At 29.7% G+C, this 27,790-nt stretch overlaps 4 protein-coding genes across 9 annotated transcripts in view; 3 read left to right on the top strand and 1 right to left on the bottom strand.

The window, feature by feature from the left end:
* Magi (membrane associated guanylate kinase, WW and PDZ domain containing protein magi) overlaps positions 1-1,436 on the top strand; it is a 51,184-nt gene extending 49,748 nt beyond the window's left edge. For both annotated transcript variants that reach the window (XM_075309758.1, XM_075309757.1), the window contains 2 exons: positions 179-521; positions 589-1,436. In XM_075309758.1, the coding sequence (XP_075165873.1) occupies positions 179-521; positions 589-1,031 (786 nt within the window). In that variant the 3' untranslated portion in view covers positions 1,032-1,436. The remainder of the gene's footprint in view (positions 1-178; positions 522-588) is intronic.
* A 2,949-nt stretch (positions 1,437-4,385) lies between these two features.
* On the bottom strand, positions 4,386-5,158 carry mago (mago, exon junction complex subunit). The gene is made up of 2 exons (XM_075309232.1): positions 4,792-5,158; positions 4,386-4,722 (listed from the first exon to the last, which is right to left on the bottom strand). Exons 1-2 carry the CDS (start codon positions 5,050-5,052, stop codon positions 4,540-4,542), a joined length of 444 nt encoding a protein of 147 aa, XP_075165347.1. The 5' UTR covers positions 5,053-5,158; the 3' UTR covers positions 4,386-4,539.
* Positions 5,159-6,156: 998 nt separating this feature from the next.
* LOC142240578 (dynein light chain roadblock-type 2-like) lies at positions 6,157-6,780 on the top strand. The gene is made up of 2 exons (XM_075312270.1): positions 6,157-6,364; positions 6,424-6,780. Exons 1-2 carry the CDS (start codon positions 6,341-6,343, stop codon positions 6,739-6,741), a joined length of 342 nt encoding a protein of 113 aa, XP_075168385.1. The 5' UTR covers positions 6,157-6,340; the 3' UTR covers positions 6,742-6,780.
* A 556-nt stretch (positions 6,781-7,336) lies between these two features.
* The window catches only part of Tmtc3 (Transmembrane O-mannosyltransferase targeting cadherins 3), a 40,432-nt gene continuing 19,978 nt past the window's right edge, over positions 7,337-27,790 (top strand). For 3 of the 5 annotated variants that reach the window (XR_012722579.1, XR_012722577.1, XR_012722578.1), the window contains exons 1-3: positions 7,337-7,677; positions 17,482-20,092; positions 22,708-24,703. Coding sequence is in view for 1 of the 5 variants with exons in the window: in XM_075309230.1 (XP_075165345.1) it covers positions 18,673-20,092; positions 22,708-24,512 (3,225 nt within the window). In the remaining 4 variants the exon portion in view is untranslated. Of the gene's footprint in view, positions 7,678-13,517; positions 13,641-17,481; positions 20,093-22,707; positions 26,215-27,790 lie in introns of those variants that run through there. The other 2 variants (XM_075309230.1, XR_012722580.1) reach the window with 2 other exon arrangements.

The following is a 27,790-nucleotide window of genomic DNA, read 5'->3' as shown; positions in this document are numbered from 1 at the left end:
ATTGCTCTAGAAAATTTTGTCAAAATTTTATTTCTGGAGAAAATTTTGTCAAAATGCCCGACCTATTCAAAAATTGAAAAATTCTCAAGCTGACTTTTTGATGTTAAATTTCATTCTCCATCGAGAGTGTATTCAAAATTTTTGATGACCATTTTACAAGAAAAAATTTCCATTACAGGTCAACTCTTCACATCACAAAGTTGTTTCCTTAATGGGAGAAGCAGCTCTACGTGGTCAAGTGACTATGATATTAAGAAGGCGAACTAGACCAGGTCTCTCGCAACAACAACAACAATATCAGTCAGCCACAGCAGTGATACAGCCTCATCATCAAATGATGATGCCTTCGCAGGGTGGCATGTATCACCAGGATCTATTGCAGAATTCAACACAGCAACAACATCATATACGACCAAATCCAGTGCGTTATCCCTATGATGTTATAGTAACACGTCATGAAAATGAAGGATTTGGTTTTGTTATAATTTCATCTTCTAATCAATATTATGGATCTACAATAGGTAAGTTTTCCTGGAGAGGGAGAGAATGGAGAAAATGAAATTAATTTGTTTGCGTTTTTTTTCACAGGAAAACTAATACCCTCTAGCCCAGCTGATCGTTGTGGTGAATTGAAAGTAGGGGATCGTATTATAGCTGTAAATCGCATTGACATTGCAGGCATGTCACATGGGGATGTAGTTAATTTGATTAAGGAATCTGGTTTACATGTTCGCCTCACCATTGGATGCCCCAAAGAGGGAGCTATTATAATGCAAGCGCCCACCATGCCAGCTGGAAGTAATACATCAAATTCGGGTCTATTATTAAATTCAGCCCAAGCCTCACCGGGTCAAGTATCACAGACACCACCCACATCGAATCTGCAGAGTAATATGGACAATAATACTCCATACTTTGAAAGGCCTCTACTTAGTGCTGGTTCCAATAATGGGTCGGCTGCATCCTCAAGTACTCACATGTCGGTAGCTCAACAGTCACCCAATGCCTTGCCAATACCACCACAATTATGACTCTGAGAATTACGAATAAAACTCTTAAAGAGTTTTCTCTAGCAAAGCGCCAATCGTCTCAATCAACCCACCTCCAATATCCCAAACCAAAATGAATAAAAGTTTTTCGTTTGCTTCTTCCTCATTGCCTTTAACCGTTTACCAATTAAGCTATTGTAAATAAAAATTAATTGAAGAAATTTATATGCATAAATTTATGTGAGAATATTTTATGTTAAATATTATTTATAAATATAATATTAGTATTGTTACCACATAGACCTTCCCTTATCCAAAGACTGATGACTACTCTCTTTTCTTTTTTTTTCTAAATATACAATGTAACGTAAACGTAATCTATTATGGAAAAAAACAAAACACACATACGCAAAAAATTTTACACAATTTTATTAGATCGTTAACAAATGCACAGTGTTATCACAATTTATTGTTATTTGTCATATTCATATATTTATATACATATCACATAGTGTACGACCGCTGGTTAAGAGTGATATTTTTATCACAGTTTTTTTTTTCTAACCAACAATCGAACGATCAGCATAACATATCAATATTATATTCGTCATTGGAATATATATTTATAGAAGCGAAAGAAAAAGTATTTCAAATTATCTTGTTAGATATTTAATAGATTTTCTTTTTTGGAGAAATTTAGCTCATTTTTTTGTAAGTGTTATACATTCATTACATGACTACTTGTAATATTCTATAGTCTCATGTTCTATTAATAAATCCTTGTACATTTTTCAAATACTATGTTATATACAATTATATTAATAGCTATTTTAAAAAATATATACGAAAACTTCAAATTTTACAAAATAAAAATTGTAGACATATAAATTGATTGATATTTTTGTTTTATACAGATCATGGTAAAGTCTTTTAACAGCCAAAAATAATCTACCAAAACTTGGAGCAAATTTTACCAAAAAACCTATCAAACAAAAATATATTATTTTGTCAAAATTCAATATTTGTCAAAGTTTTATTTCTATAGTAAATTTTCCCATATTTTTTTTTTATTTATTTTTATTTACGTTTTATAATTTTTTTTTCTATAGAAAATTTGACAAAATTTTACTTCTATAGAATATTGTGTCAAAAATTGATTTCTATAGAAAATTTTGTTAAAATTTTACTTCTATAGAAAATTGTGTCACATTTTTGATTTCTATAGAAAATTTTATCAAAATTTTATTTGTATAGAAAATTTTGTCAAAATTGTCTCTATAGAAAATTTTGTCAAAATTGTCTCTATAGAAAATTTTGTCAAAATTTTATTTCTATAGAATTTTTTTTTCAAAATTTGATTTTTATAGAAAATTTTGTCAAAATTTTACTTCTATAGAAAATTTTTTTCAAAATTTTATTTTCATAGAAAATTTTGTCAAAATATTATTTCTATAAAAGATTTTGTCAAAATTTTGAGTCTATAGAAAATTGTGTCAAAATTTGATCTCTATAGAAAATTTTATCAAAATTTTATTTGTATAGAAAATTTTGTCAAAATTGTATCTCTATAGAAAATTTTGTCAAAATTTTATTTCTATAGAATTTTTTTTTTCAAAATTTTATTTCTATAGAAAATTTTGTCAAAACTTTACTTCTATAGAAAATTTTTTTCAAAATTTTATTTTCATAGAAAATTTTGTCAAAATATTATTTCTATAAAAAATTTTGTCTATAAAAGAATTCATTTTTCTAGAAAATTTTGTCAAAATATTATTTCTATAGGAAATTTTGTCAAAATATTATTTCTATAGGAAATTTTGTCAAAATTTTATTTCTATAGAAAATTTTGTCAAAATTTTGAATCTATAAAAAAGTTTGTCAACATTTCATTTCTCTACATAATTTTGTCACAATTTTATTTCTATAGAAATTTTGTTAAAATTTTATTTCTATAGCAAATTTTGTCAAAATTTCATTTCTATAGGAAATTTTGCCAAAATTGTATTTCTATAGAAAATTTTGTCAACATTTTATGTCTATAGAAAATTTTGTCAAAATTTTGAGTCTATAGAAAATTGTGTCAAAATTTGATTTCTATAGGAAATTTTATCAAAATTTTATTTGTATAGAAAATTTTGTCAAAATTGTATCTCTATAGCAAATTTTGTCAAAATTTTATTTCTATAGAATTTTTTTTCAAAATTTTATTTCTATAGAAAAATTTGTCAAAATTTTACATCTATAGACAATTTTTTTCAAAATTTTATTTTCATAGAAAATTTTGTCAACATTTTATTTCTATAGAAAATTTGGTTAAAATTTTATTTTTATAGAAAATTTTGTCAAAATTTTATTTTTATAGAAAATTTTATCAAAATTTTGAATATTAATTTTTCTAGAAAATTTTGTCAAAATATTATTTCTATAGGAAATTTTGTCAAAATTTTGAATCTATAAAAAAGTTTATCAACCTTTCATTTCTCTAGAAAATTTTGTCACAATTTTATTTCTTTAGAAAATTTTGGCAAAATTTAATTTCCATAGAAAATTTTGTCAAAATTTAATTTCAATAGAAAATTTTGTCAAAATTTTATTTCTATAGAAAATTTTGTTAAAATTTTATTTCATCTTTAATTTTACAATTATTATTCGAGTTTTATGGACAATTTTAGATTAAAATTGTCCATAAAGCTCGAATAATAATTGTAAAATTAAAGTCATCATGCATTTGGACGTTAATTGCCTTTTTCGGTATCAGGCTAACATGAAAAAAAAATTATTTCTATAGAAAATTTTGTCAAAATTTTATTTCTATAGAATTTGTTTTCAAAATTTTATTTCTATAGAAAATTTTGTCAAAATTTTACTTCTATAGAAAATTTTATTCAAAATTTTATTTTCATAGAAAATTTTGTCAAAATATTATTTCTTTTCCTTTTGAATGGGGGTTCGTTCGATTTACAGGAGGGGAGCATTAGTGATACACTCAGAAATGTCATAAGCCTTATTGAGAGGAGACAAACAATCCTGGAAATAGTTTTTGCTGTCACATTATGTGTGATACCAATCTGAGACACCTATTCTCCATCACAAAATTGTCAGGATACGATTTAGATCTACTTTTGCTTATCTAGATAAAATATTGTCTACATTTTCCCTATTCCATCCCAGTAAAAAATATTCTGTAACTTTTCGGAACATATTTAAAACCAGCTGCATAACGGTTGCTATCCTTTCAACTAATTTCAAAAAATATTTGGTATTCGTTATTTGTCCCACCGAATTTTGGCATCATCAAACTTTACTCCTTTCTAATAGCAACTCTGTTTATAACCGTATTGTCACAACTAACCCATTTTTATAGAAAAACAAACGCCACATAAGAAACTCACAAAATTTTAGTGAACTTATTTCGTTAATTTATTATTAATTTGCAAAAATACTATGAATTGTCATCGTATATAAACTGATTTAATGTATGGATTTATATTCTAAAAAGAGACATGAAGTGCAAAAAATGCGTGGCATCATTTGCTATTGTTGTCAATTATTATATCGGCTTGATCTTAAAGTGCAAACCAATGAGTGAAAAAACTAAACATTTAAGATCCTGTACCAAATAGTAAAAGCATCTTAAGCCTTCGGGATCTTTGGAACGATTAACATCCACAAGTGAGCCGGTTTTTGAGGTAGTGAAAGAAATGTGCTCATCGCCAATAACAATTTCCAATTCCTAAGCGAGGGAGACAATAAATGCTTATGAAATAGAAAATCGGGAATTACAAACACCATTGACACTAACCTGTCGACCAACACGATCTGGTGGTGGCCAAGGAGAATCGTCTTCTGCCATTATTTCCGAATCCAAAATGATACGCTTCAGTTCTTCCATCACGGCCTGATGGACAAAAGCCTCTTTGCGAATCATGGTGTCGTTTTTATAGTTTGAGTTGTTGGCATACCGCAATTTACCATCGGGACGGAACTCAAATTCCAGAAACTCATGACCGAATTTTCCTTTGTGGCCCACATAATAACGTAAGTAGAAATCCTCTGTGGACATTTTGCCTCAATATTTCGATGTAGTTTTAGTAATTATTTCGATAGTTTATACGGTGGTCGTCGGCCCAAATGCGCTTTCACACAACTGTCAAAAATGGTGGAAGTGTGTATGTGTATGCGTTTATTTTTGTATACAGTGTTGGTTTTAAAAGTACTTTACAGTTAAGTGCTGCCAAGTTGTGTTGTAAAAGTGATTGGGTGTACAATATCGTTTAGGCGTTTCGGCGTTTGTTACTACCGTTAAAAGTTGAAATTAAAAGCATTTTGTGGATTTGAAAATTCCAAATCCCCATAATTTGAAATAGACTCAATGTGCGAAGAAGATGCACCTCATCAAGTAATAGTTCAGACGGCTCCATATGCATCCATTACATGATTTATCGCATTTGGTCAAGATCAAAGTGAAAAAAAATGGAACTCAAACTTTATGGATATCAAAGTTGTTCTTTCACATTGATTTGCTTGTAAAGTTGGTACTATCCGCTAAAATGAAAAAAAAAATCTTTAAAAGCAGTAGAGAATTGACAATTTTTTTGGCATATCTTAGGTTAGGTTAGGTGGCAGCCCGATATATCAGGCTCACTCAGACTATTCAGTCCATTGTGATACCACATTGGTGAACTTCTTATTATAGCTTGAAAGGGAAGGATTCAAAGAAACGATTCAAAAGATTTATTTTCTTTAAAAGGAAATTAATGCCCTGTTCCTGTGTATCCAACGAAAGCTTTCTTTCGTATTCCAAACGAAAGAAAATTGATTTTGGTTCCTCTATGTCGAAAAGCAAGTCACTTGATATTTTGCTGTCGAGTAATAAACGAACATATACAATATGTGTCAAGAAAAAAGTAAAAACATTGTAAACATTTGAATGAATTCTCAGGCCAAAAATTTGAAAATACTCATTTTTGATAATGAATGTATTCTCGACAAACGAATCGAACTTTCAAAAATAGAGAAACCCAATTTCATTCGAAGTCGAGTGACTGCCTTTCTTTCGAATGGGTTTTCGTTCGATATAAAGGAACAGGACAATATTGCTAGTTTTCTCAAAGTGGATTTAATAGTTTGCAAAAAACTTTCATTATTAGCATACATTTGACTACATTATTTAACAGTTCCCATAGCATAGCATTCAACGTAACTACAACAACCCTAAATGCCTGAACATAGTAGCTATGCATGGGTTATTACCCTAATAACCCATATTTTATTTGTTGTTAAGACTACTTGGCAATAGATACAATTTTCAAAACAAAAAATCAGAAAAATCAGAAAAAATTTGTGTCAAAATGCAAAACGAGAAAAAGGACAAGGTAAGTTACCGGAAAATTTTTAATACGATTTCCATGCTTTAATGCTCATTTGATTTCAGAATAAACGTACCATTGCCTATGTCGAAGAGGTTTTTCGGCAAATCCAAGAGAAACCCGATGTTAGCGATATAATGATTTTGAATATGAAAGGAAATCCCATAAAAACTACCATGGAAAAGTCTACAGCTGTCCAATATGCGGGTCTATATGAAATTTTACGTGATAAAGTAACAATGGGTTTGCAAAAAATCGATCCAAGTGATGAGATTACTATGTTAAGAGTTCGTACTAACACGAATGAAACGCTAATTGTTCCTGATGGTAAAATAACTGTAGTGGTAATACAAAAAGCTCGAGATCTATACTATAATAAATGATTTTTAATGTTGTTTTTAATATATCGCAATTTTTATAAACCATACGGAAATTTCATTCCAAATTGGGGTAATGGGGACATTACTGGGGAAAGTCTAGGCTAAAAGTATTAGATATCCTCCATCTAAAATGTTCCCGCCGACAAGAGATCATAACGATAAATTATGGACTTATGTTTTTGGAACTACCTCTTATATTGTGAGCCGAGATAGGAGTCTATTTGGAACAATTTTCTACCATTTCCTGCAAATTCGTAATATTTATATTCTCATTTTGCAAATATATTTTTGGATTCGGAGCTACTGGGAAGACGTTCGACCCAGATCTTTAGATCTGGATCTTTACTCATTTTTGGAGCCTAAATTGATTCCTAGGGTACCTTATTTTTTCTTTTTAAAACATTTGATAGAATTTGTAACAACCTCCTGTGGCTTTAAGACCACAGTGGGGTGGTCTTAAAGCCCAAAGTGCCTCTGAAAATTACGTTACAAATTAAATTAAAAATAATAATTGCAAGAAGATTGTCTTTAAATCAATATATTTTTCTATTCGTTTTATGTTCTGTTCGCATGAAAGCTTTCCATCTCCCCTTGTCGGAAACATAAACAAAAAATGAGCTTCGACGTATCTACACCAATCGAGGAAATCAGCTGACTAACCTTGTTTTTATTGAATAGTAAACACCCTGTTTTTACAAGAAGCATCAGAAGAAAATCAAAGAGAAAACAAGAAAGAAATCACAAGCCACGATATTACAAACTGTGTAAAATTAATAAACTAAATAGAAATACCTCAATATAGTTTGCTCAAACATAGCAAGGAGTAGACAGAAAGTAACAACAATACGAGATTAAACTTTTGTGAGCAAAGCTACAAAGTTGGAAAATCAAATTTCTGCAACATTACATTTTGTTACATTCTAGCAATTTGTAAATTAGGTAAGTAAATGTTTGTGTGTGTGTATGTGCGATAGATGTGAAAAAGGATACATTGTAAACTTGCTGAGAAAAAAGTGAATAAAGGTGTGTGGAGGGAGATTTCCCAAATATATTGGAAGTGGTCCCATTCATCTTTACGGCCGTCCATTCCGGTAACTAATACATTGTTTCCTGGCATGGTTTTTTCTTCGTCGTTTTTTTTTTTTGCTTAAAGGGTCATGTCATGTGTCCCTTAATATCCCATCTTCCTATCCACCCATAATAGTTTAATAGTTTGCCTTTTCCTTCCAAGTACCTAAGAGTAATTTACAAAACTTAAAAAAGAGAGGAGGCTTTTGGTATGGTTGATTGAACGAAGCAACGAAGAGCATATATCTCGGTCAAAGTAATTTTACAAACCCCAACAGTTTGCATATTTTGTTTTTGCATTCACTCCACTCCAATGCTAGCCACTCTGCTGCTTCTGTTTTATTATTGTTCCAACATTGTATGGTAGCAAACAAACCACCACCATAAAAATGTTGCCTTGGTCTCATCGTCGCCGGTAACAACAAATATACGTCATTCATACTCTTTCTGTCGAGACCACTCACTCACGATTCCAAGGAGAAAGCATGCGCACTTTGGCCTTCCAAAGAGGCTGTCTGTCGGCTCACATGATGTAACTAAATAACCTTATATCGACCCAATGTTGGGAGATGTAAGAGTGAGTACATTTGGTCCCAGTACAGGAGTTGATGACTTTTGCAACATTGTTTAGTTTGACATGTTTACAGAAAAGTTGATCTGCACAAGTACACAAGTGAAAGTTGATGGCACCTTTCAAGAGAGTAAAGGAAAAATGCACATTTAGGGATTATGATAACATCTTTTAAATGTTATTCCAGGATTTAAACTCAAAAAATGGACGTTTTGGTAAATAGGGTCTCCATGCTTTAAATTAAAGACTAAAATCCTGACTTTAATACTAACATAAGTTCGAAATGCATGCAGTGGCATATTCGGCCTGCGAAACAGTTCTTAAATTTCTGGAATTTGGTGTGAAGGCATCCTTTTGCTGCTGCTCCAAAGATGTGCAATTTCAAGATGTTGTGTGCACGAAATCGGGTGTGTAGGGTAATTCGATGACACATCATCCTATCAGGTACCCGGTCAAGCATGTGCGTTGATTGAATTGCTTCGTTTGTTTCAACTCCTAATTGCAGCTTCATTCCCGACTGTTTCGGCCTTGCAACCTAGTTGCCACAGTTGGTAGAATTCTACCAAAAATGATGGATTTTTTACTCTTTGGATTTAGCAAAATATTCCCAGCTAAGAGGTACTTCACAAATTTTCTACAAAAATTTTGACAAAATTTTCTATAGAAATAAAATTTTGACAAAATTTTCTATAGAAATAAAATTTTGAAAAAATTTCCTATAGAAATAAAATTTTGACAAAATTTCCTATAGAAATAAAATTTTGATAAAATTTTCTATAGAAATAAAATTTTGACAAAATTTTCTATAGAAATAAAATTATGACCAAATTTTCTATATAAATAAAATTTTGATAAAATTTTCTATAGAAATAACGTTTTGACAAAATTTTCTATAGAAATAACATTTTCACAAAATTTTCTATAGAAATAAAATTTTGACAAAATTTTCTATAGAAATAAAATTTTTATTTTTTAGAAAATTTTTGCCAAATTTTATTTCTATAGAAAATTTTGTCAAAATTTTATTTCTATAGAAAATTTTGTCAAAATTTTATTTCTATAGAAAATTTTGTCAAAATTTTATTTATATCGGAAATTTTGTCAAAATTTAATTTCTATCGGAAATTTTGTCAAAATTTTATTTCTATAGAAAATTTTGTCAAAATTTTATTTATATAGAAAATTTTGTCAAAATTTTATTTATATAGAACATTTTTTCAAAATTTTATTTCTAAAGAAAATTTTGTCAAAATTTTATTTCTATAGAAAATTTTGTCAAAATTTTATTTATATCGGAAATTTTGTCAAAATTTTATTTCTATCGGAAATTTTGTCAAAATTTTATTTCTGTAGAAAATTTGGCCACAATTTTATTTTTTCAGAAAATTAGGTCAACATTTTATTTCTATAGAAAATTTGGTCAAAATTTTATTTCTAACAAAAAACTAACATTTTTGGTATAATCCTATCAACTGTGACAACCGTGTTCAAAGATCACTCGAAAAGAATATTTGGCTTAATGATGCCATATACTATCGGGTGTGTAGGGTAATTCGATGACACATCATCCTATCAGGTACCCGGTCAAGCATGTGCGTTGATTGAATTGCTTCGTTTGTTTCAACTCCTAATTGCAGCTTCATTCCTGACTGTTTCGGCCTTGCAACCATGGTTGCCACAGTTGGTAGAATTCTACCAAAAATGATGAATTTTTTACTCTTTGGATTTAGCAAAATATTCTCAGTTAAGAGGTACTTCACAAATTTTCTACAGAAATTTTGACAAAATTTTCTATAGAAATAAAATTTTGACAAAATTTTCTATAGAAATAAAATTTTGACAAAATTTTCTATAGAAATAAAATTTTGACAAAATTTTCTATAGAATAAAATTTTGACTAAATTTTCTATAGAAATAAAATTTTGACAAAATTTTCTATAGAAATTAAATTTTGACAAAATTTTCTTTAGAAATAAAATTTTGAAAAAATTTTCTATATAAATAAAATTTTGACAACATTTTCTATAGAAATAAAATTTTGACAAAATTTTCTATAGAAATAAAATTTTGACAAAATTTTCTATAGAAATAAAATTTTGACAAAATTTTCAATAGAAATAAAATATTTAGTTGTAAGGATTTTAATTTTAAAGTTTTTTTTCTGTAGCCTATGGTTATGATTTATTACTGTGTAATACACTATATGGGCCACTAGGCCTTTGTATTATATTGAATGAATAAATAAACAAATAAATAAATAAATAAAATTTTGACAAAATTTTCTATAGAAATAACATTTTGACAAAATTTTCTATAGAAATAAAATTATGACCAAATTTTCTATATAAATAAAATTTTGACAAAATTTTCTATATAAATAAAATTTTGACAAAATTTTCTATAGAAATAACATTTTGACAAAATTTTCTATAGAAATAAAATTATGACCAAATTTTCTATATAAATAAAATTTTGACAACATTTTGATGGAAATAAAATTTTAATAGAAATAAAATTTTGAAAAAAAAAAAATTTACAGAAGATTTTTTTGTTTGGAAATTTTTTGGTAAAATTTTCTCAAAATTTTTTTAGGATATTTTTGGCTTGAGTAGGCGGTTGCCCAAAAATATGTTGCATGTTTGGAGGTATTAAAACACAATTTTACATTTTTTTAAAGTGAAATTGTGTTTTTTAAAACTCTATCATCTCTCCTCGAGTCCATGTGGAAAGAGAAATTTTACAGTTTTCACATTCTGTTCCTTTGCAGACTAGACACTTTTGCAACAAAGTTGCACTCTTATGTTGATTTCACTCTTGTTTTGGAAAATCCAAACGCAACCATCAACTCCCATTCCGATTCGCAGACACACTTTCTCCTCTCGTATATACGAACTCACATATTGTTTGATTTTGTTTTCCTTATACCATGGATAGAGATTCTAACATGTGGTTGGTGTAACAAACGGTAGCAGCAGTAAAATCGATGACATTGAGAGCAACTATGTTGCAAAGGAACGCAGCATGTGTGTTGATGATGGCTTGGTGTGGTGCTGACGCCTCACTCACTGGCAATGTTTTGTTTTTGTTTTCCCTGCCAATATTCTCCCATATATTTTTTTATTCGCTCTTGGAGGAGTTATCTTGTAAATGTCGAGGTTAACGACCACAACTCCATGTTGCTGATGGAAATTGTTTTGCTCATGCCATCCTGGATTTGGGGGTAATGTCTTTGAGAATTCCCCTTTCGCAATAGGTAAATGATGAAATGAAAAACAAAAAACAAGGATATATTGTTCCTTGGCTCGTTTATAGCTATGCAATTAGTGTTGAATAACCTTTGCTCTTCTTGAAGGATGGCAAAAGGCATCATTATTTTTTTCCGTTTTGTTTTTTTTTTGGAGTGGCTCTGTACATGCTCTAAGTATTTTTATGTTTTCATTGCAACCATTAGAGTATTTGCTAAATTTCAGAATATTCTGGTTAACCCAGGAGTTGTTGGAATTTTTCTTTTTGTGGCATTCCTTGGGGTATATATGCATATCTACGAATTTATACACAAGGAGAAATTAAAGAAGATGTATATTTAGTTTGAATTTGGAAAGATTAATTTTAAAATCTGGTGATTTAGGATTATTTAACCAATTCAGACTCGGCTCGTCAGTGCTATTAAAAAACGAATTTTTTTTATTAAGGATTAATGTTAATGACATGCAGCTATGTCATTGCAGATCGGTTGAGGAGTTTCGCCTCTACTCTCCATTAGAAGCATAGTGTATTTAACCGAATATAGGTAGTGGGCTGAACCACCCAAAAAAATGTCAATAATATCGGAGCCTCCAAGACACGGTTGCCACTCGTGCAAAAATAATCTACATGAATTTTAAAAATTGTTCTAACAAAAATCTACCAAATTTAAAAAAAAATATTTTGAAGTTTTTGATAAAATTTTTGTCAAAATTTTATTTCTTTAAAAAAATTTTTCCAAAATTTTATTTTTATAGAAAAATTTTGCTAAATTTTATTTCTATAGAAAATTTTGTCAAAATTTTATTTCTTTAGAAAATTTTTGTCAAAATGTTATTTCTATAGAAAATTTTGTCAAAATTTTATTTCTATAGAAAATTTTGTCAAAATTTTATTTTTTCAGAAAATTAGGTCAACATTTTATTTCTATCGGAAATTTTGTCAAAATTTTATTTCTATCGGAAATTTTGTCAAAATTTTATGTCTGTAGAAAATTTGGCCATAATTTTATTTTTTCAGAAAATTAGGCCAAAATTTTATTTCTATAGAAAATTTGGTCAAAATTTTATTTCTAACAAAAAACTAACATTTTTGGTATAATCCTATCAACTGTGACAACCGTGTTCCAAGATCACTCGAAAAGAATATTTCGATTTCTAAATACCCAATAATTAAATTCGTAGCATTTATGTGGGGGCTATATGGAAACAGTTTTCAATCTGCTGTCTAGGCACTACAGAATATCTTATCCAAAAAACATTAAATTTCACTTATTTTCCGGATATTCCATGTAAAGTTACCACTCGTTTTTATTTTGTGTGTACCACCACCAATTTCGTTAAAGCTCTTGCATGTTTTGGTTTTTGTTATTTCTCTTTCTCGTTTGTTTGGCAAAGCCCTGTATTGGCTTAATGATGCCATATACTGTAGGTGCTTTCGTCCCTATTATGATGGCGTCGTTCTTATTTTGTTGTTGACGTTGACGATTTGGCTGTCGCTAGTTTTCTTCAATTCCATGTGTACAGTAAACGAAGCCATTCCCAGCAAAAATTTGTCATATCCTTTTTATCGTTTACGTTTTCCGGCCAAAAAAATGGCCGGCAATTTATGCCACCATTCACCACCACCAAACCAATCCCAATACCCTTCACACGAGGTTTTGGTTTTCCCTTGGTTTGGCTCTTCCTATTTTGTGTGTTTTTTTTTTCTTCAATTTTATTATGACCCTTTTTCGGTGGATCCCCAACAGCAGCTTTACACCACATACTCCCATCGCATGGAGGCATGCACAAGCAGCAACATTTACTGCTGCAATAAGTCGCCGCCGACGTAACATAATCATCGGTTTGCATCGCCGTTGTCGATGTCTGCTCGCTTTCTCGATTTTAAATACAGAACAACATTTCAGTAGTCGTTTGTTTCCCTATTTACTTTGTTGCATATTGCAAAAGTGTGTTGTAGTAAAAAGACTCATCTTTATATTTGTAGTGCATAGTTTGTTTTTCATATTCCATTCGAGGTAAGTTAATGTTTTAAAGCCTCACAAACTTTCCTTAATTACTGGTATTTAGAATTTATTTGCTTAATATTTTCTATTAAATATGTTGTAATTTTCTGCCACCCGGCATGGTCGATGCAAAAATCAATAGATATTTTTTGGGGGTTTGGTGTTTGTAAGCAGTGGCCTTGTGTCTTTTTTTTCGCCAAAGGAATATTAATAAAAAATTGTGTATTTATATGTAGAGCGTTGCACTTAATTTCAGAGTTAATAAATCAGGGAAATATATGCATTTTGGCAACATTTTCTAGGTTATATTGATTTCTTGCTGGTAGTTGATACTCTTTGTAATATTACTTCTGTATATATACGTATAAGTGTTACTGCAGCTTTTGATGCATATCTATTTTTACAAAGTCTGGATAGACAAACTACCAGGCATTCTGGTGTATACATGGGTTGGGTTAGCAACCGAATTGGCTAACTTTATTTATTTTATAGGTGGAGTTAAAGGACTAGGGAAATAAATTTACAATACACCAAAAGCATGATGTGAGGCATTTCGATTTTTTTGAAAATCTAATAAAAAAGAAAATAAAATGTACTTATTTTTTATAGAAGACTATTTTCGCAAAATTCTAATGAATTATACCTTCAAGGACAATTTAGCTGGAATGTAGCCAAAAAACTTTTGCTTTCCTACATTTTTAGTTCGGTTATACTTTATAATTTATTACTCTAAATAGGAAACCTATATGTGTAGACCACTTAATGGGCAATGTGTTTTTATGAAGTTATAAATTAATAGGTGCAATGGGATATTTGAAGCCACAAAAAATGTTAGTGGTCCTAAGCACGTTTTCCACTCGTGCCAAAAATAATCTACCAAAATTTGAAGAAACTTTTACCACATATCTACTATTGAAAATTTTGTCAAAATTTTATTTCTATAGAAAATTTTCTCAAAAATTTATTTCCATAGAAAATTTTGTCAAAATTTTATTTCTATTCGTTTTTTTTTCTTATTGTTGGTTTTTTTTTTCTTTAATCATTGTTGTTGGTTTTTTAATTTCAGCTTAAAACCAAGCATTGACTAAACTACAAGTGTAGCTTAACCAACAGAGGAAAATAATGTTTGTCAAATCTATTTGGACAATGCCCTCTAGACTGCAAGATGGTTGGATGGACGCACGTTTCGGAATTACCACATTCCTCATCAGCGTCCTCTACTTGCAGCAAAACTATCAACCAATTATCAGAATAAATTCAGGCAGTTTACTAGACCCAAAAGTAAAACACACTTGAACCTTCCGAGAAAAGGTTTTACATGATAGCCGGCTTAATGCGAAATAAATTCGTACAAATATATCTCTTTTCCTTTGCCACCGTCAAATCATCGATTTTTTTATTTAGGTTAGGTTAGGTTAGGCGGCAGCCCGATGTATCAGGCTCACTTAGACTATTCTATGAAATTCTCTCTTATCACTGAGTCCGAACGGCGTTCCACATTGCAGGGAAACCACATAGAGAAGTTTTGAAACCCTCAGAAATGTCACCAGCATTACTGAGGTGGGATAATCCACCGCTGAAAAACTTTTTGGTGTTCGGTCGAAGCAGGAATCGAACCCACGACCTTGTGTATGCAAGGCGGGCATGCTAACCATTGCACCACGGTGGCTCCCAATTTTTTTTTTTCTATAGAAAATTTTGTCAAAATTATATTTCTATAGAAAATTTTGTCAAAATTTTATTTCTATAGAATTTTTTTTTCAAAATTTTATTTCTATAGAAAATTTTCTCAAAATTTTATTTCTATAGAAAAATTTTGTCAAAATTTTATTTCTATAGAAAATTTTCTTAAAATTGTATTTCTGTAGAAAATTTTCTCAAAATTTTATTTCTATAGAAAAATTTTGTCAAAATTATATTTCTATAGAAAATTTTGTCAAAATTTTATTTCTATAGAAATTTTTCTCAAAATTATATTTCTATAGAAAAATTTCTCAAAATTATATTTCTATAGAAAATTTTCTCAAAATTTTATTTCTATAGAAAATTTTATCAAAATTTTATTTCTATAGAAAATTTTCTCAAAATTTTATTTCTATAGAAAATTTTCTGAAAATTTTATTTCTATAGAAAATTTTCTGAAAATTTTATTTCTATAAAAATTTTATCAAAATTTTATTTCTATAGAAAATTTTCTCAAAAATTTATTTCCATAGAAAATTTTGTCAAAATTTTATTTCCATATAAATTTTGTCAAAATTTTATTTCTATAGAAAATTTTATCAAAATTTTATTTCTATAGAAATTTTGTCAAAATTTTATTACTATAGAAAATTTTGTCAAAATTTTATTACTATAGAGAGTTGAAGTACCTCTTAGTTGGAGAGGATTTTTCTCAAAAATTTTATTTCCATAGAAAATTTTCTCAAAATTGTATTTCTATAGAAAATTTTCTCAAAATTTTATTTCTATAGAAAAATTTTGTCAAAATTATATTTCTATAGAAAATTTTGTCAAAATTTTATTTCTATAGAAAATTTTCTCAAAATTATATTTCTATAGAAAAATTTCTCAAAATTATATTTCTATAGAAAATTTTCTCAAAATTTTATTTCTTTAGAAAATTTTATCAAAATTTTATTTCTATAGAAAAATTTTGTCAAAATTATATTTCTATAGAAAATTTTCTCAAAATTATATTTCTATAGAAAATTTTCTAAAAATTTTATTTCTATAGAAAATTTTCTCAAAATTTTATTTCTATAGAAAATTTTCTCAAAATTTTATTTATATAGAAAAATTTTGTCAAAATTTTATTTCTATCGAAAATTTTCTGAAAATTTTATTTCTATAGAAAATTTTCTGAAAATTTTATTTCTATGAAAATTCTATCAAAATTTTATTTCTATAGAAAATTTTCTCAAAATTGTATTTCTATAGAAAATTTTGTCAAAATTTTATTTCTATATAAATTTTGTCAAAATTTTATTTCTATAGAAAATTTTATCAAAATTTTATTTCTATAGAAATTTTGTCAAAATTTTGTTACTATAGAAAATTTTGTCAAAATTTTATTATTATAGAGAGAGTTGAAGTACCTCTTAGTTGGAGAGGAATGTTTCGCAAAATCTACCAACCTATGAGTGTCTTGCAAGGACAAAGAGAAAAGTTTTCTCAAAGCAATGAATTCAAAAAAAATGAAAGGATTATCTTCTACTTATAGCTGAGTATGTTTCACTATTGGGTAGAGGAGTTTTATCAACCTAAAATATGTAATCATAAATTTCACTCTTTTTGCTGGGGAATAAGTTGTGGTATAGTTGTGCCAATTCAGTGGCAAATTTGCCCCCTTTTTGTTGTGCCTCCTCATGGCATAGTTTTTACGTTTTTGTGCAACTTTTTGCCAAATTTTCTATAGAAATGAAAATTTTGACAAAATTTTCCATAGAAATAATATTTTGAAAAAATTTCTATGAAATAAAATTTTGACAAAATTTTCTATAGAAATAAAATTGTGACAAAATTTTCTATAGAAATAAAATGTTGACAAAATTTTTTATATAAATACAATTTTGAGAAAATTTTCTATAGCAATATAATTTTTTTGTTTGGTATTTTTTTTATTCTTAAAATTTTGGATAGAGTTGCAACCGAGGTCCTATACCATAATTTTGAGTACTTTCCCCTTCTCAAACCATATTGTTATCAAGCGCCTGAAAATATGGAAAGAAAATTTTCTGTAGTATATAAACCGAGTTATCTCATGACGTGTAAATTTGATATTCGATGAAATGGAGATAAAATTATTGTTGGCTTTATTTCTAATTTCTTTATATTCATTTTCTCTTTACAGATCTTCCATGGAGTCATACAATAAAAAAAAAAACATATTTAAGCATAAACTACAACATGCCACCAATTAAAAAAACGAAAAGTATCCTACAAGGATTTAGCATTTAAAACGACTTCAACATAGAAAAAAAAAAACTAATTTATGCAATATTAAGAAGAAGAAAAAAGAAAGAAACCAACTACCGAACACAACTCCACCACAATAAAATTATACATGCAATTCTATCCATGGAATAAAATGGAGAGAACAAAAAAACAACAGATTTGTGGTAACTAAAAATGAATAAAATATAAAATTTAAGTTTTGTAAAGCTACAGCCAAGCATTTTGTGTATGAAGCTAAAACCAAAGACTTTTTTGAAAAGGATTTGGTTGACCGCAACTCAACACAGAACGACTCATTTACATCAACAAACAATATCACTCAGGACATGTTCGTTGAAAAACAAATCATAATAATAATTGAAAAAATATCTACCTGAATCTCATCAAAAAGAAATTAGACGAAAATTAGCAGAATTCAATTCCACAAAAAGAAAAAGGCAAAAAATAGTGAATCTCAAATATCAAAAAATAGTTTCAAAAACTATTTTCTCTATACAATAGCGGCATTTGCAAAACAAAATATAAAAAGAATAGAAAAAGGTTTCACCACCTACTAATCTCACAAAAAAAAATAAAATCCAACATCCTCCAAAGTTATTATATTGGCGACAACATAAGCATATTTATTACTCTCCAACTTGAAGGTCAATGTGAGAGCAGAGACATACAAAAATTTCCCCAAGTAAAAAAAACGGATAATTGGAAGGCTTAGTCTGGCTACGGCCGCTCCCTCCTTCAAAATCAGAGCTGATGTTTTATTCTTTTTGGAGTGGATTTAGCAATATTTGCAAATAATAAAGAAGACTCTGGCGCCCACACAACAAACGCACATGTATGTATACCCAAGGGTCTTGGGGTAATCGTGTCAAAAGTTCAATATTAATATACAGCAACAGTAGCAGCAGCACCAGCATCAGCATCAGTAGCAATTCGAAAAGCGAACTAAAAGTAATAAGATACTAGAATATATTCAGAGCAAACGCTATACCACCACCATCACCAGGGAGTAGTGTCAACAATCACAGCGATACATTGTATGCATATTGTTTGTGTTCGTTCCTATATATAGAGGAAAAAGTCCAGCAATATGACAATTTCCATTATACATACAAATGGTAATAGCAACAGCAGTAATGCAACGTCCTTTACTAGCACTATAACATCATCTCGTGCCACAGTCATCAGCAACAATAACAACAACAACAAGAAAAACATTTCGTGCAGCAATACATTTGGTGGGGCCACAACAAATTCTTCTTCTCGTTTGCCTACGGAAACAACAACAACATCAACGGCAACGATAACTTTGCAGAAGAAGAACATGGCTACGACGACGACGGCGACAACGACCCCTTTCACTTCGACAAATCTCTTTCAATTACTTTCCATAGTCTGTTTATGTCTCCTGTGCTATTACAATTCCACACAATGCGGTCTGGTATTCGATGATATCAGTGCCATACGAGATAATAAGGATTTGCGGCCCACCACCCCATTACGTCAGATATTCCTCAACGATTTCTGGGGCACACCAATGCGCAAGGAGCACTCTCATAAATCCTATCGTCCCCTGACCGTACTCACATTCCGTTTCAATTACTGGCTGCATGAGTTGCAGCCCTATGGCTATCATGCTGTTAATGTAATACTGCATATTGCAGTTTGCTTGCTCTGGAAACGTGCAAGTCGTCTCTTGGTTTTACAATGCACTCAACGTGATACGTTGGCTCAGAGATGTGCATTTGTTAGTACTCTCTTGTTTGCAGTGCATCCCATACACACGGAGGCTGTTACCGGAGTAGTGGGTCGTGCTGAACTGTTATCCTCGCTGTTTTTCCTTGCTGCATTCCTTGCGTATTCGGGTGCTGTTAGTGGCCCTCTCGCAGCCAGTCCAAAAATGGTGAAATCCAAAACGAAATTCACTCACTGGCCAACATTATTCGGAAATTTCACCTTATTCCTATTGGCTTCGATGTTGTGCAAGGAGCAAGGCATAACAGTTGCAGGCATTTGCATGGCTTATGAAATGTTCATAGTTCAACGTATACATCCTCTGCAACTGTGGTATACTTTGCTGAATCTTTTCGAGGAGAGATCGTCTTCGCTACTACAAACGCCATCGCCTACAAATAAGGCTGCTAGACATGCCTTGCAAGCCAGTTTAAATTCAACCACGGTCGCTTCAACTACTTCGCCTAATGCCACATCGGGGCCTAACGAATCGCATTTATCCGTGTCATATTTGTCCACTAAAAATTTATATTCAACATCCATAGCATGGACTGCTACTCTGGTGAAACGTTTAACATTTTTGATTTGTATCACCATATGTCTGCTGGCGGGACGAGTCTATGTTATGGGCTCTCAGCTACCTGTATTCACGCGTTTCGATAATCCTGCCTCGTCGGCAGATGCACCCATACGCCAGCTTACCTATTCGTATTTGATTTACTTGAATTCTTGGCTGCTGTTATTCCCTTGTGATTTATGCTGTGATTGGACCATGGGTGAGTAGTGTTGTGTGTGTTCGAAGAAGAAATTTATTATCGTGCAATGTAATGTTTCTGCGCTCTGCCCGTTGCAATGATAGTATAAGTGCTCGGCTAAAACGATGCCTTTATCTTGGCTGGCAATTTGATTTTTTTGTACACTATACTCTTGCGGGAGTAATGTGTGCAGAAATTTATTTGAATATGTTACTGTACCTTACACAAAGTAATATCATAGTCAAGAATGCGAGAGGGAGAGAAATTAGGAGAATGTTTAAGGTTTCGGATAAATTTTGACAAAACAAAATATAAGACGATGTAAAAATGATAATTTTTTTTAGAAAAGTAACCTTAAAAATCTATGTTTTTGAAGCATTTTGGTAAATTTTGACAAAATTCACTTAGCACCTACATGTATTGAATTTTTAAAATTCCCATGGACTAAAAAACAATGAAATCAAAACTCTCATTTTCTTGTCGACAAAAAATGCAGTGGCCAAAAAGTAAAGATCGATATTAAACTAAATTAAATTTTGTAAATTCCATCAGACGGTTCCGAAAATACCGGATCGACTAAATGGATCCAACTCACCGGCCAACGGCTGCCGATTCATTTATTCGTACTGGCGTTACTAAGCCTTACTGTTGCCTCGCTAAAAAAATCCAATTTTGTAAGAGGTACTTCACAAATTTTCCATAGAAATAAAATTTTGACAAAATTTTCTATAGAAATAAAATTTTGACAAAATTTTTTTCTATGGAAAATTTTCTAGAGAAATTAAGTTTTGACAATATTATCTATAGAAATAAAATTTTGACAAAATTTTCTATGGAAATAAAATTTTGACAAAATTTTCTATAGAAACAAAAAATTTTGACAAAACTTTCTATAGAAATAAAATTTTGACAAAATTTTCTATCGAAATAAAGCTTTGACAACATTTTCTATAGAAATAAAATGTTGACAAAATTGTGTATAGAAATACAATTTTGACAAAATGTTCTGTAGAAACAAAAAATTTTGACAACATTTTCTATAGCAATAAAACCGTTTTGATAAAATTTTCTATATAAATAAAATTTTAACAATTTTTTTTACAGAAATAAAATTTTGACAAAATTTTCTATAGAAATAAAATGTTGACAACATTTTCTATAGAAGTAAAATTTTGACAAAATTTTCTATAGAAATAAAATTTTGACAAAATTCTCTAAGAAACAAAATTTTGACAAAATTCTCTATAGAAATAAAATTTTGACAAAATTTTCTATAGAAATACAATTTTGACAAAGTTTTCTATAGAAATAAAATTTTGACAAAATTCTCTAAGAAATAAAATTTTGACAAAATTCTCTATAGAAATAAAATTTTGACAAAATTTTCTATAGAAATAAAATTTTGACAAAATTTTCTATAGAAATAAAATTTTGACAAAATTTTCTATAGAAATAAAATTTTGACAAAATTTTCTATAGAAATAAAGTTTTGACAAAATTTTCTATTGAAATAAAATTTTGACAAAATTTTCGATATAAATAACATTTTGACAAAATTTTCAATAGAAATAAAATTTAGGCAAAATTTTCTATAGAAATAAAATTTTGACAAAATTTTCTATAGAAATAAAATTTTGACAAAATTTTCTATAGAAATAAAATTTTGACAAAATTTTCTATAGAAATAAAATTTTGACAAAGTTTTCTATAGAAATAAAATTTTGACAAAATTTTCTATAGAAATAAAATTTTAACAAAATTTTCTATAGAAATAAAATTTTGACAAAATTTTCTATATAAATAAAATTTTGACAAAATTTTCTATAGAAATAAAATTTTATGCAAAATTTTCTATAGAAATAAAATTGGACTAATATTCAAATGGAGATTTTACCTATTTCCTACAACAATTGGTTCAAACGCATGGAAACTTGTATAGATTTTAATGGGGAATATTTTTTGGAAAAACAATAAAGCGATTTTCGTTGATCGCACAATTAAATATTGGTAAAATCACCAAAAGTACATATTTTGAATATGTTTCCGCATACAAAATTCAATATTTTTGTATTTACACCTTTATTTCTAAATTTTATGCTTCTCGTAGAAAATCCTTTTGACAATTTAACGTAAAACTTCTTCAAATGTCTTAAGACAATTACAGGTACACAATTTGTTTTGTTACAAAGTGATTTCGTATATCCCAATATTATTGCATTGTTATTTTTCTCTTGGTGGGTTTTAAGCAGCTGTTTAGAAAATCCTTTCATAGCTTAAAGAGAACAACAAATAAAAAAGTCTTAAGAGTAGTTAATGGAATTAGATAAAGAAAACGAAAAAGACCCAAATTAACATTCTCCTTAAAGCATACCTTCTTCAGAGTAAGACATGTGTTAAGAGTATAGCGATTTTTTGCTACCTGAATGAGTATCGACACATTCTCTGCAACATTTTAGATTTTTACCTGAATTAAAAAAAAATGTTTAAATATTGCCAGCTTGCTTTAGTTCTATTCAATATTCTTTGTGACAGGGTCGCTTATGGTATGTACGCATGCGCATGAAACAACATTGATGATTTTATTTTTAAATTCTAACCTAAACTATATTCTAATACGATATATTTTTCTTTTGCAGGAACTGTATCCTTAATCGAAGGACTTTGTGATGTGCGAAATTTAGCAACACTAACCACATTTAGTGTCCTGGGCGCTTTGGCCTTTAAGGCTTGCCGTAGCGAAAATCTTCAACACTCTCGAATGCTGATCATGTGCTTGGCCTGGACTATTTTACCATTTTTACCCGCCTCAAATCTTTTCTTTCCCGTTGGATTTGTAGTTGCTGAGCGTATACTTTATATGCCCTCAATGGGTTTCTGCCTCTTGATAGCTTATGGCTATGAACAAATCAAAGATAACATGAAAGAAACTAAAACAAAATCGCTGTGGCAAAATGTGTTAAAATGCTCATTAGTTCTTCTCCTGGCTACACATGCCATGAAAACTTATCAACGCAACAAAGATTGGGTAAATGAGTATACATTGTTTATGAGCGGAGTACATGTGAATCACCGAAATGCCAAATTGTTTAATAATGTCGGTCATGCTCTGGAGAATGAAGGAAGATTTCCTGAGGCTTTATTATATTTCCAACAGGCTGTTCATATACAACCGGATGATATAGGGGCCCATATCAATGTTGGTCGCACCTACAACAATCTCAAAATGTACGATGAAGCCGAGAAGTCCTATTTGAAGGCCAAATCTCTATTTCCTCGCATAAAACCGGGCGAAAGTTATCAAGCTCGCATAGCCCCTAATCATTTGAATGTTTTCATCAATTTGGCCAATTTGATAGCACGCAATCAGACACGTTTGGAAGAAGCTGATTTCTTGTATCGACAAGCCATTAGCATGAGGGCTGATTATGTCCAGGCCTATATAAATCGTGGCGATATATTGATGAAGCTAAATCGTACATTGCAAGCCCAAGAGGTCTACGAGAAGGCTTTATTGTATGATAGTGAAAATGCCGATATTTACTATAATTTAGGAGTTGTCTTCCTGGAACAAGGTAAAAGTGCCCAAGCAAATGTGTATTTCAATAAAGCTTTGGAACTATATCCGGAACATGAGCAGGCTTTACTGAATTCCGCCATATTATTACAAGAAATGGGTGGCCCCGAAGCTCGGCAAATGTCTAGACAGCGTCTACATAAAGTTTTGGATAAGAGTGGCGACAATGAGAAGGTCTTCTTTAATCTGGGCATGTTGGCCATGGATGAGTCCGATTTTGATGCTGCTGAGCAATTTTTCAAGCGGGCCATACACTTGAAATCGGACTTTAGGAGTGCCCTATTCAATCTAGCCTTGCTGTTGGCCGATGCCAATCGCCCCCTGGATGCTGTACCTTTTCTCAATCAATTGATACGTTATCATCCCGATCACATTAAGGGTCTCATATTGCTCGGAGATATCTACATAAATCACATGAAAGATTTAGATGCCGCAGAAGCTTGCTATAGATCCATATTGAAATTGGAACCTCACAATATACAGGGACTACACAATTTGTGTGTTGTCTTTGTTGAACGTAAACACATGGCAAAGGCGCAAAGATGTTTGCGCTTTGCCCACCAGCTGGCTCCTGGTGAAGATTATATACTACGCCACTTACAGATAGTGGATCAACGTATGCAGAAAATTAACAAGTTACCTGATCAATCACCTGAGAAACAACTTGCCTTGGCTGATTTCAATCCAAAAGAATTTCCCCTGCCTACAACACCATCAACATCATCATCGTCATCATCGACAGCAACTCAGAGTCAAACTCCAAATACTGTAGGCCGAAATGAACGTAGAACATCCAAAATATCATCTACATCCACAACAACAACGACATCCAATACTGCAACTCAATCTGCTGTACATCATACATAGCGCTCATATTAGACTTAAGGATTTACTACTACTATAATAGCGTAAACTAAGCATTATTATTTGAGGGTAGCCCTCTTTGGAAAATTGGTCACCATGGACAAGAGGTGGCCTGCTAGCAGTCTTTTTAAGTTTTCTTTCTTTACGTTTCCAAGACCATGTAAAAATACGAACTATTTGTATAAAGGCTGTGGGTAAGTGTGTTGAAAAACTTTTTTTATTTATTTTTTATTCTTGAGATGAATTTTGTTTAAGTTTCATTTTGTCTCTTAATGTGCTGTAAAAAATTTGCAAAGGAGTTTTAAGGCAAACAACTTGTATATGTGTATATATAGAAGAAATTATGAAAATTTTATACGATTCTACCTAATTTAAGACTTTATACAGCCTTAATCAGGTTTATCGATAAGAATTGGTACCCATTCCCAATCATCAGAAATATTCCATAAAAAAAAACCATTAAAACTATTCCCAGAAAACTTGGAGCATTGATAATAGAATCAGTACATAATTCAATTTCACCTCAGGCTATCCAAGTCATATTCCAAATTATCAGAAATATTCCAATATTTGAAACCAGTCCCAGAATATCTTGGAGTATTGGCAATATTTTTAAAATAACCCAGCAAAAAAGCGTCGTCAAAGAAGAAGTGAAACATTTTTTTGGATCCGGAAGTGATGCAAAATTGGCGCAGAAGCCATGAATTTAACACGGGCTTGTCATAGGACGGATGCCCACACTTTCAACAGCCTTTGCACTAGTTTCGCATCACTTCTTAAGGTGTGATCCGAGTTCAGTGTTTTGGATGTGAATTAAAAAAAAAAATGTGACATTTCGCCAACTAAATAATTTTTATATGATATTTAGTGCATTCTTAGGCTTGTCTAAAACCTCTGACCCGAAATATTTTCAAAAATTCTCAATTTTTAGCATTTTTTTCGACAAAATTTAAATAATTTATACCATTTTATTTATTGTTACTCTGTTTTTAAACTATCTGAAACAAAAAAAGTTAAAATTTCCCATTATAAATATGAAAAAAGACGAGTTGTAAAAATATATCTAAAAGAACTTCCTGTTAAGTTAAAATAAAAAACATCCTTGGGAGGACATTTTTTAGAAGTGCTTTTAAAGATGAGCCTTTAGAAAAACTTCCACTTCCATTATTGGCAATAGAATAACAAAAATATACTATTTCACTTCAGACTATCCAAATCTCTTTCCGCATCATCAGAAATATTCCAATATTTGAAATCATTCCCAGAAATATTTTTGAGATAATCTTTGAAAACTTTTTAATTGGTGTTTTTAGTTGATTATTAACTAAAGGTGGGTATTAAGTTCGACTTTTTTCACTAAAGTGAAAACTAAAACAGTAAAAAAAAGGCATAAAATTATACATATTTGTTGCAGATTTTGTTATAACTTGATGGGGAATAGCCCAAAGCAAGTTTTCAAAAAGTTTGTATTCCTTAAAAAGTATTATTAGAGAAAAGTAATCGTGAAAAAATGGCGATTTTAGCGGCTAAACTCGAACTTAATACTCACCTTAAAATGGAAATGTTTGCCCAAAGTCTAATTGCAAACAGTTTTATTTGTAAACTACATTTTATGTGACCTTTTTTATAACTGCCGAATGTCGAATTTTAAGAATATTTATTCATTATGAGTTGGTATATTTCATATATCGTTAGTCATCAATAATTCAGAAGCGTAATAATATCTTGTGGTTTTGATTAGAAAAAATCAGAAGTTGGGATATTTACTAGAATAATATTTATAAATAGGTTTTTAATATAATTTTATTATACATCACAAAGTAGCAATATGTTTTGTTCTAAAAACCATTTCCAGGTCTTCTAGGAGTTTGAAAGGATTACTCTACACACAAAAAAATATATTTTTTTGACTTCAATCATGAAATTAATTGATCCAATTAATTTTTAATTGAAATGTCTTCACAGAAATGATAGTATCAATTAAGAAATTAATTGAAAGTCATTAAAAAAATTAATTGGTCCAATTAAACAATTAATTGATACTACTAATTTTTGTTTCAATTAAAAAATCTGTTGAATCAATTAAATTTTTAATTGAATATTTTTTAAAACTCAATAATTGGGAAAATTTTTGTGTATTTTTTCTGTGTAGGCTACGTCTTCATATGAAGTGAAAAATATTTGGGACTTTTATTAGATAATATATTTAGGGCAAATTTGAAATCTTACCACTTTTTTGTAAGCTAAATTAATTACGATTTAATATTTCGAGGTCTGAATATTTGAATTTATTGTTATTTACTTTGATCGATATTAACTTAGAGACATGACATTTTCTATTAGGTTTCAAATTAAATTATAGGCTAAGTTTGAGATATTGGTACTTATCATATTATAAAATATGATATTTATGTTAGTATAACAATAATTTGCTTAGAAAATATCTGCAGATTTTCTTTTCATTTTAATTTTCGTAGACAAATCCCAATCGTCACCCCTTTTTATTGAATTAAAAAGGTATATGACAATAAATGTTTTTAATTTTTAAAAATTGCATAGTAACAATTTTCTAGCTTAACTATATACTATGTGCTTCATCTATTAAGGAATTTAACATATATTTCTTTATTATTCCTTTCTTATATTTAGGGGGTTTATACTCTATTTCACACAAAAAAAAAATCTGATTCAATCACGAAATTAATTGATCCTATTAATTTTTTTTTAATTGAAATGTCTTCAATCACAGAAATGATAGTATCAATTAAAATAGTAATTGTTCCAATTAAAAAATTAATTGATATTTTTAATTTTTGTGATTGGTTTTTGTTTCTATTAAAAAATTTGTGGAATCAATTAAATATTTAATTGAATATTTTTTAAAACTCAATTAAGACTTTAATTGGAAATTTTTTCGTCAAATATTGTTCTGTGTTATGTTTTGCTAGTAAAGGAGTTTCTTATTTTTTTTTTTTTTCATTAACTTTAACTTCAATTGGTTTATTAGTAATTAAATTCAAGTTAAAAATTTTTGATATGATTGTGCTTTCAAACATTAGGCTTAGACTTTATTTCTGATCTTGTCATCAGAATCTCAGTAGTGGAATAATTATTTTTGAAAGTAACGTTAACATTAGGCTTAGACTTTATTTCTGATCTTGTCATCAGAATCTCAGCAGTGGAATAATTATTTTTGAAAGTACGTAATAATTAGTCTTAGGTTAGCTTAAAGTTCTAGAAGAGATTTTTTTATTATATGTAGGGTTTAAATTTAAAAATTT

The sequence above is a fragment of the Haematobia irritans genome, chromosome 5, assembly GCF_050003625.1.
Source record: "Haematobia irritans isolate KBUSLIRL chromosome 5, ASM5000362v1, whole genome shotgun sequence".
Taxonomy (NCBI): domain Eukaryota; kingdom Metazoa; phylum Arthropoda; class Insecta; order Diptera; family Muscidae; genus Haematobia; species Haematobia irritans.
The sequence above is the reverse complement of the archived record's forward strand: the minus strand, read 5'-3'. Positions and strand labels throughout refer to the sequence as shown.

Bases quoted from the DNA above. Each gene is read 5' to 3' on its own strand.
- mago (XM_075309232.1), bottom strand. From the start codon at position 5,052: ATGTCCACAGAGGATTTCTACTTACGTTATTATGTGGGCCACAAAGGA. The intron at 4,723-4,791 runs GTTAGTGTCAAT...TCCCTCGCTTAG, and splicing joins CAGATCGTGTTGGTCGACAG to GAATTGGAAATTGTTATTGG.
- LOC142240578 (XM_075312270.1), top strand. From the start codon at position 6,341: ATGCAAAACGAGAAAAAGGACAAG. The intron at 6,365-6,423 runs GTAAGTTACCGG...ATTTGATTTCAG, and splicing joins AAAACGAGAAAAAGGACAAG to AATAAACGTACCATTGCCTA.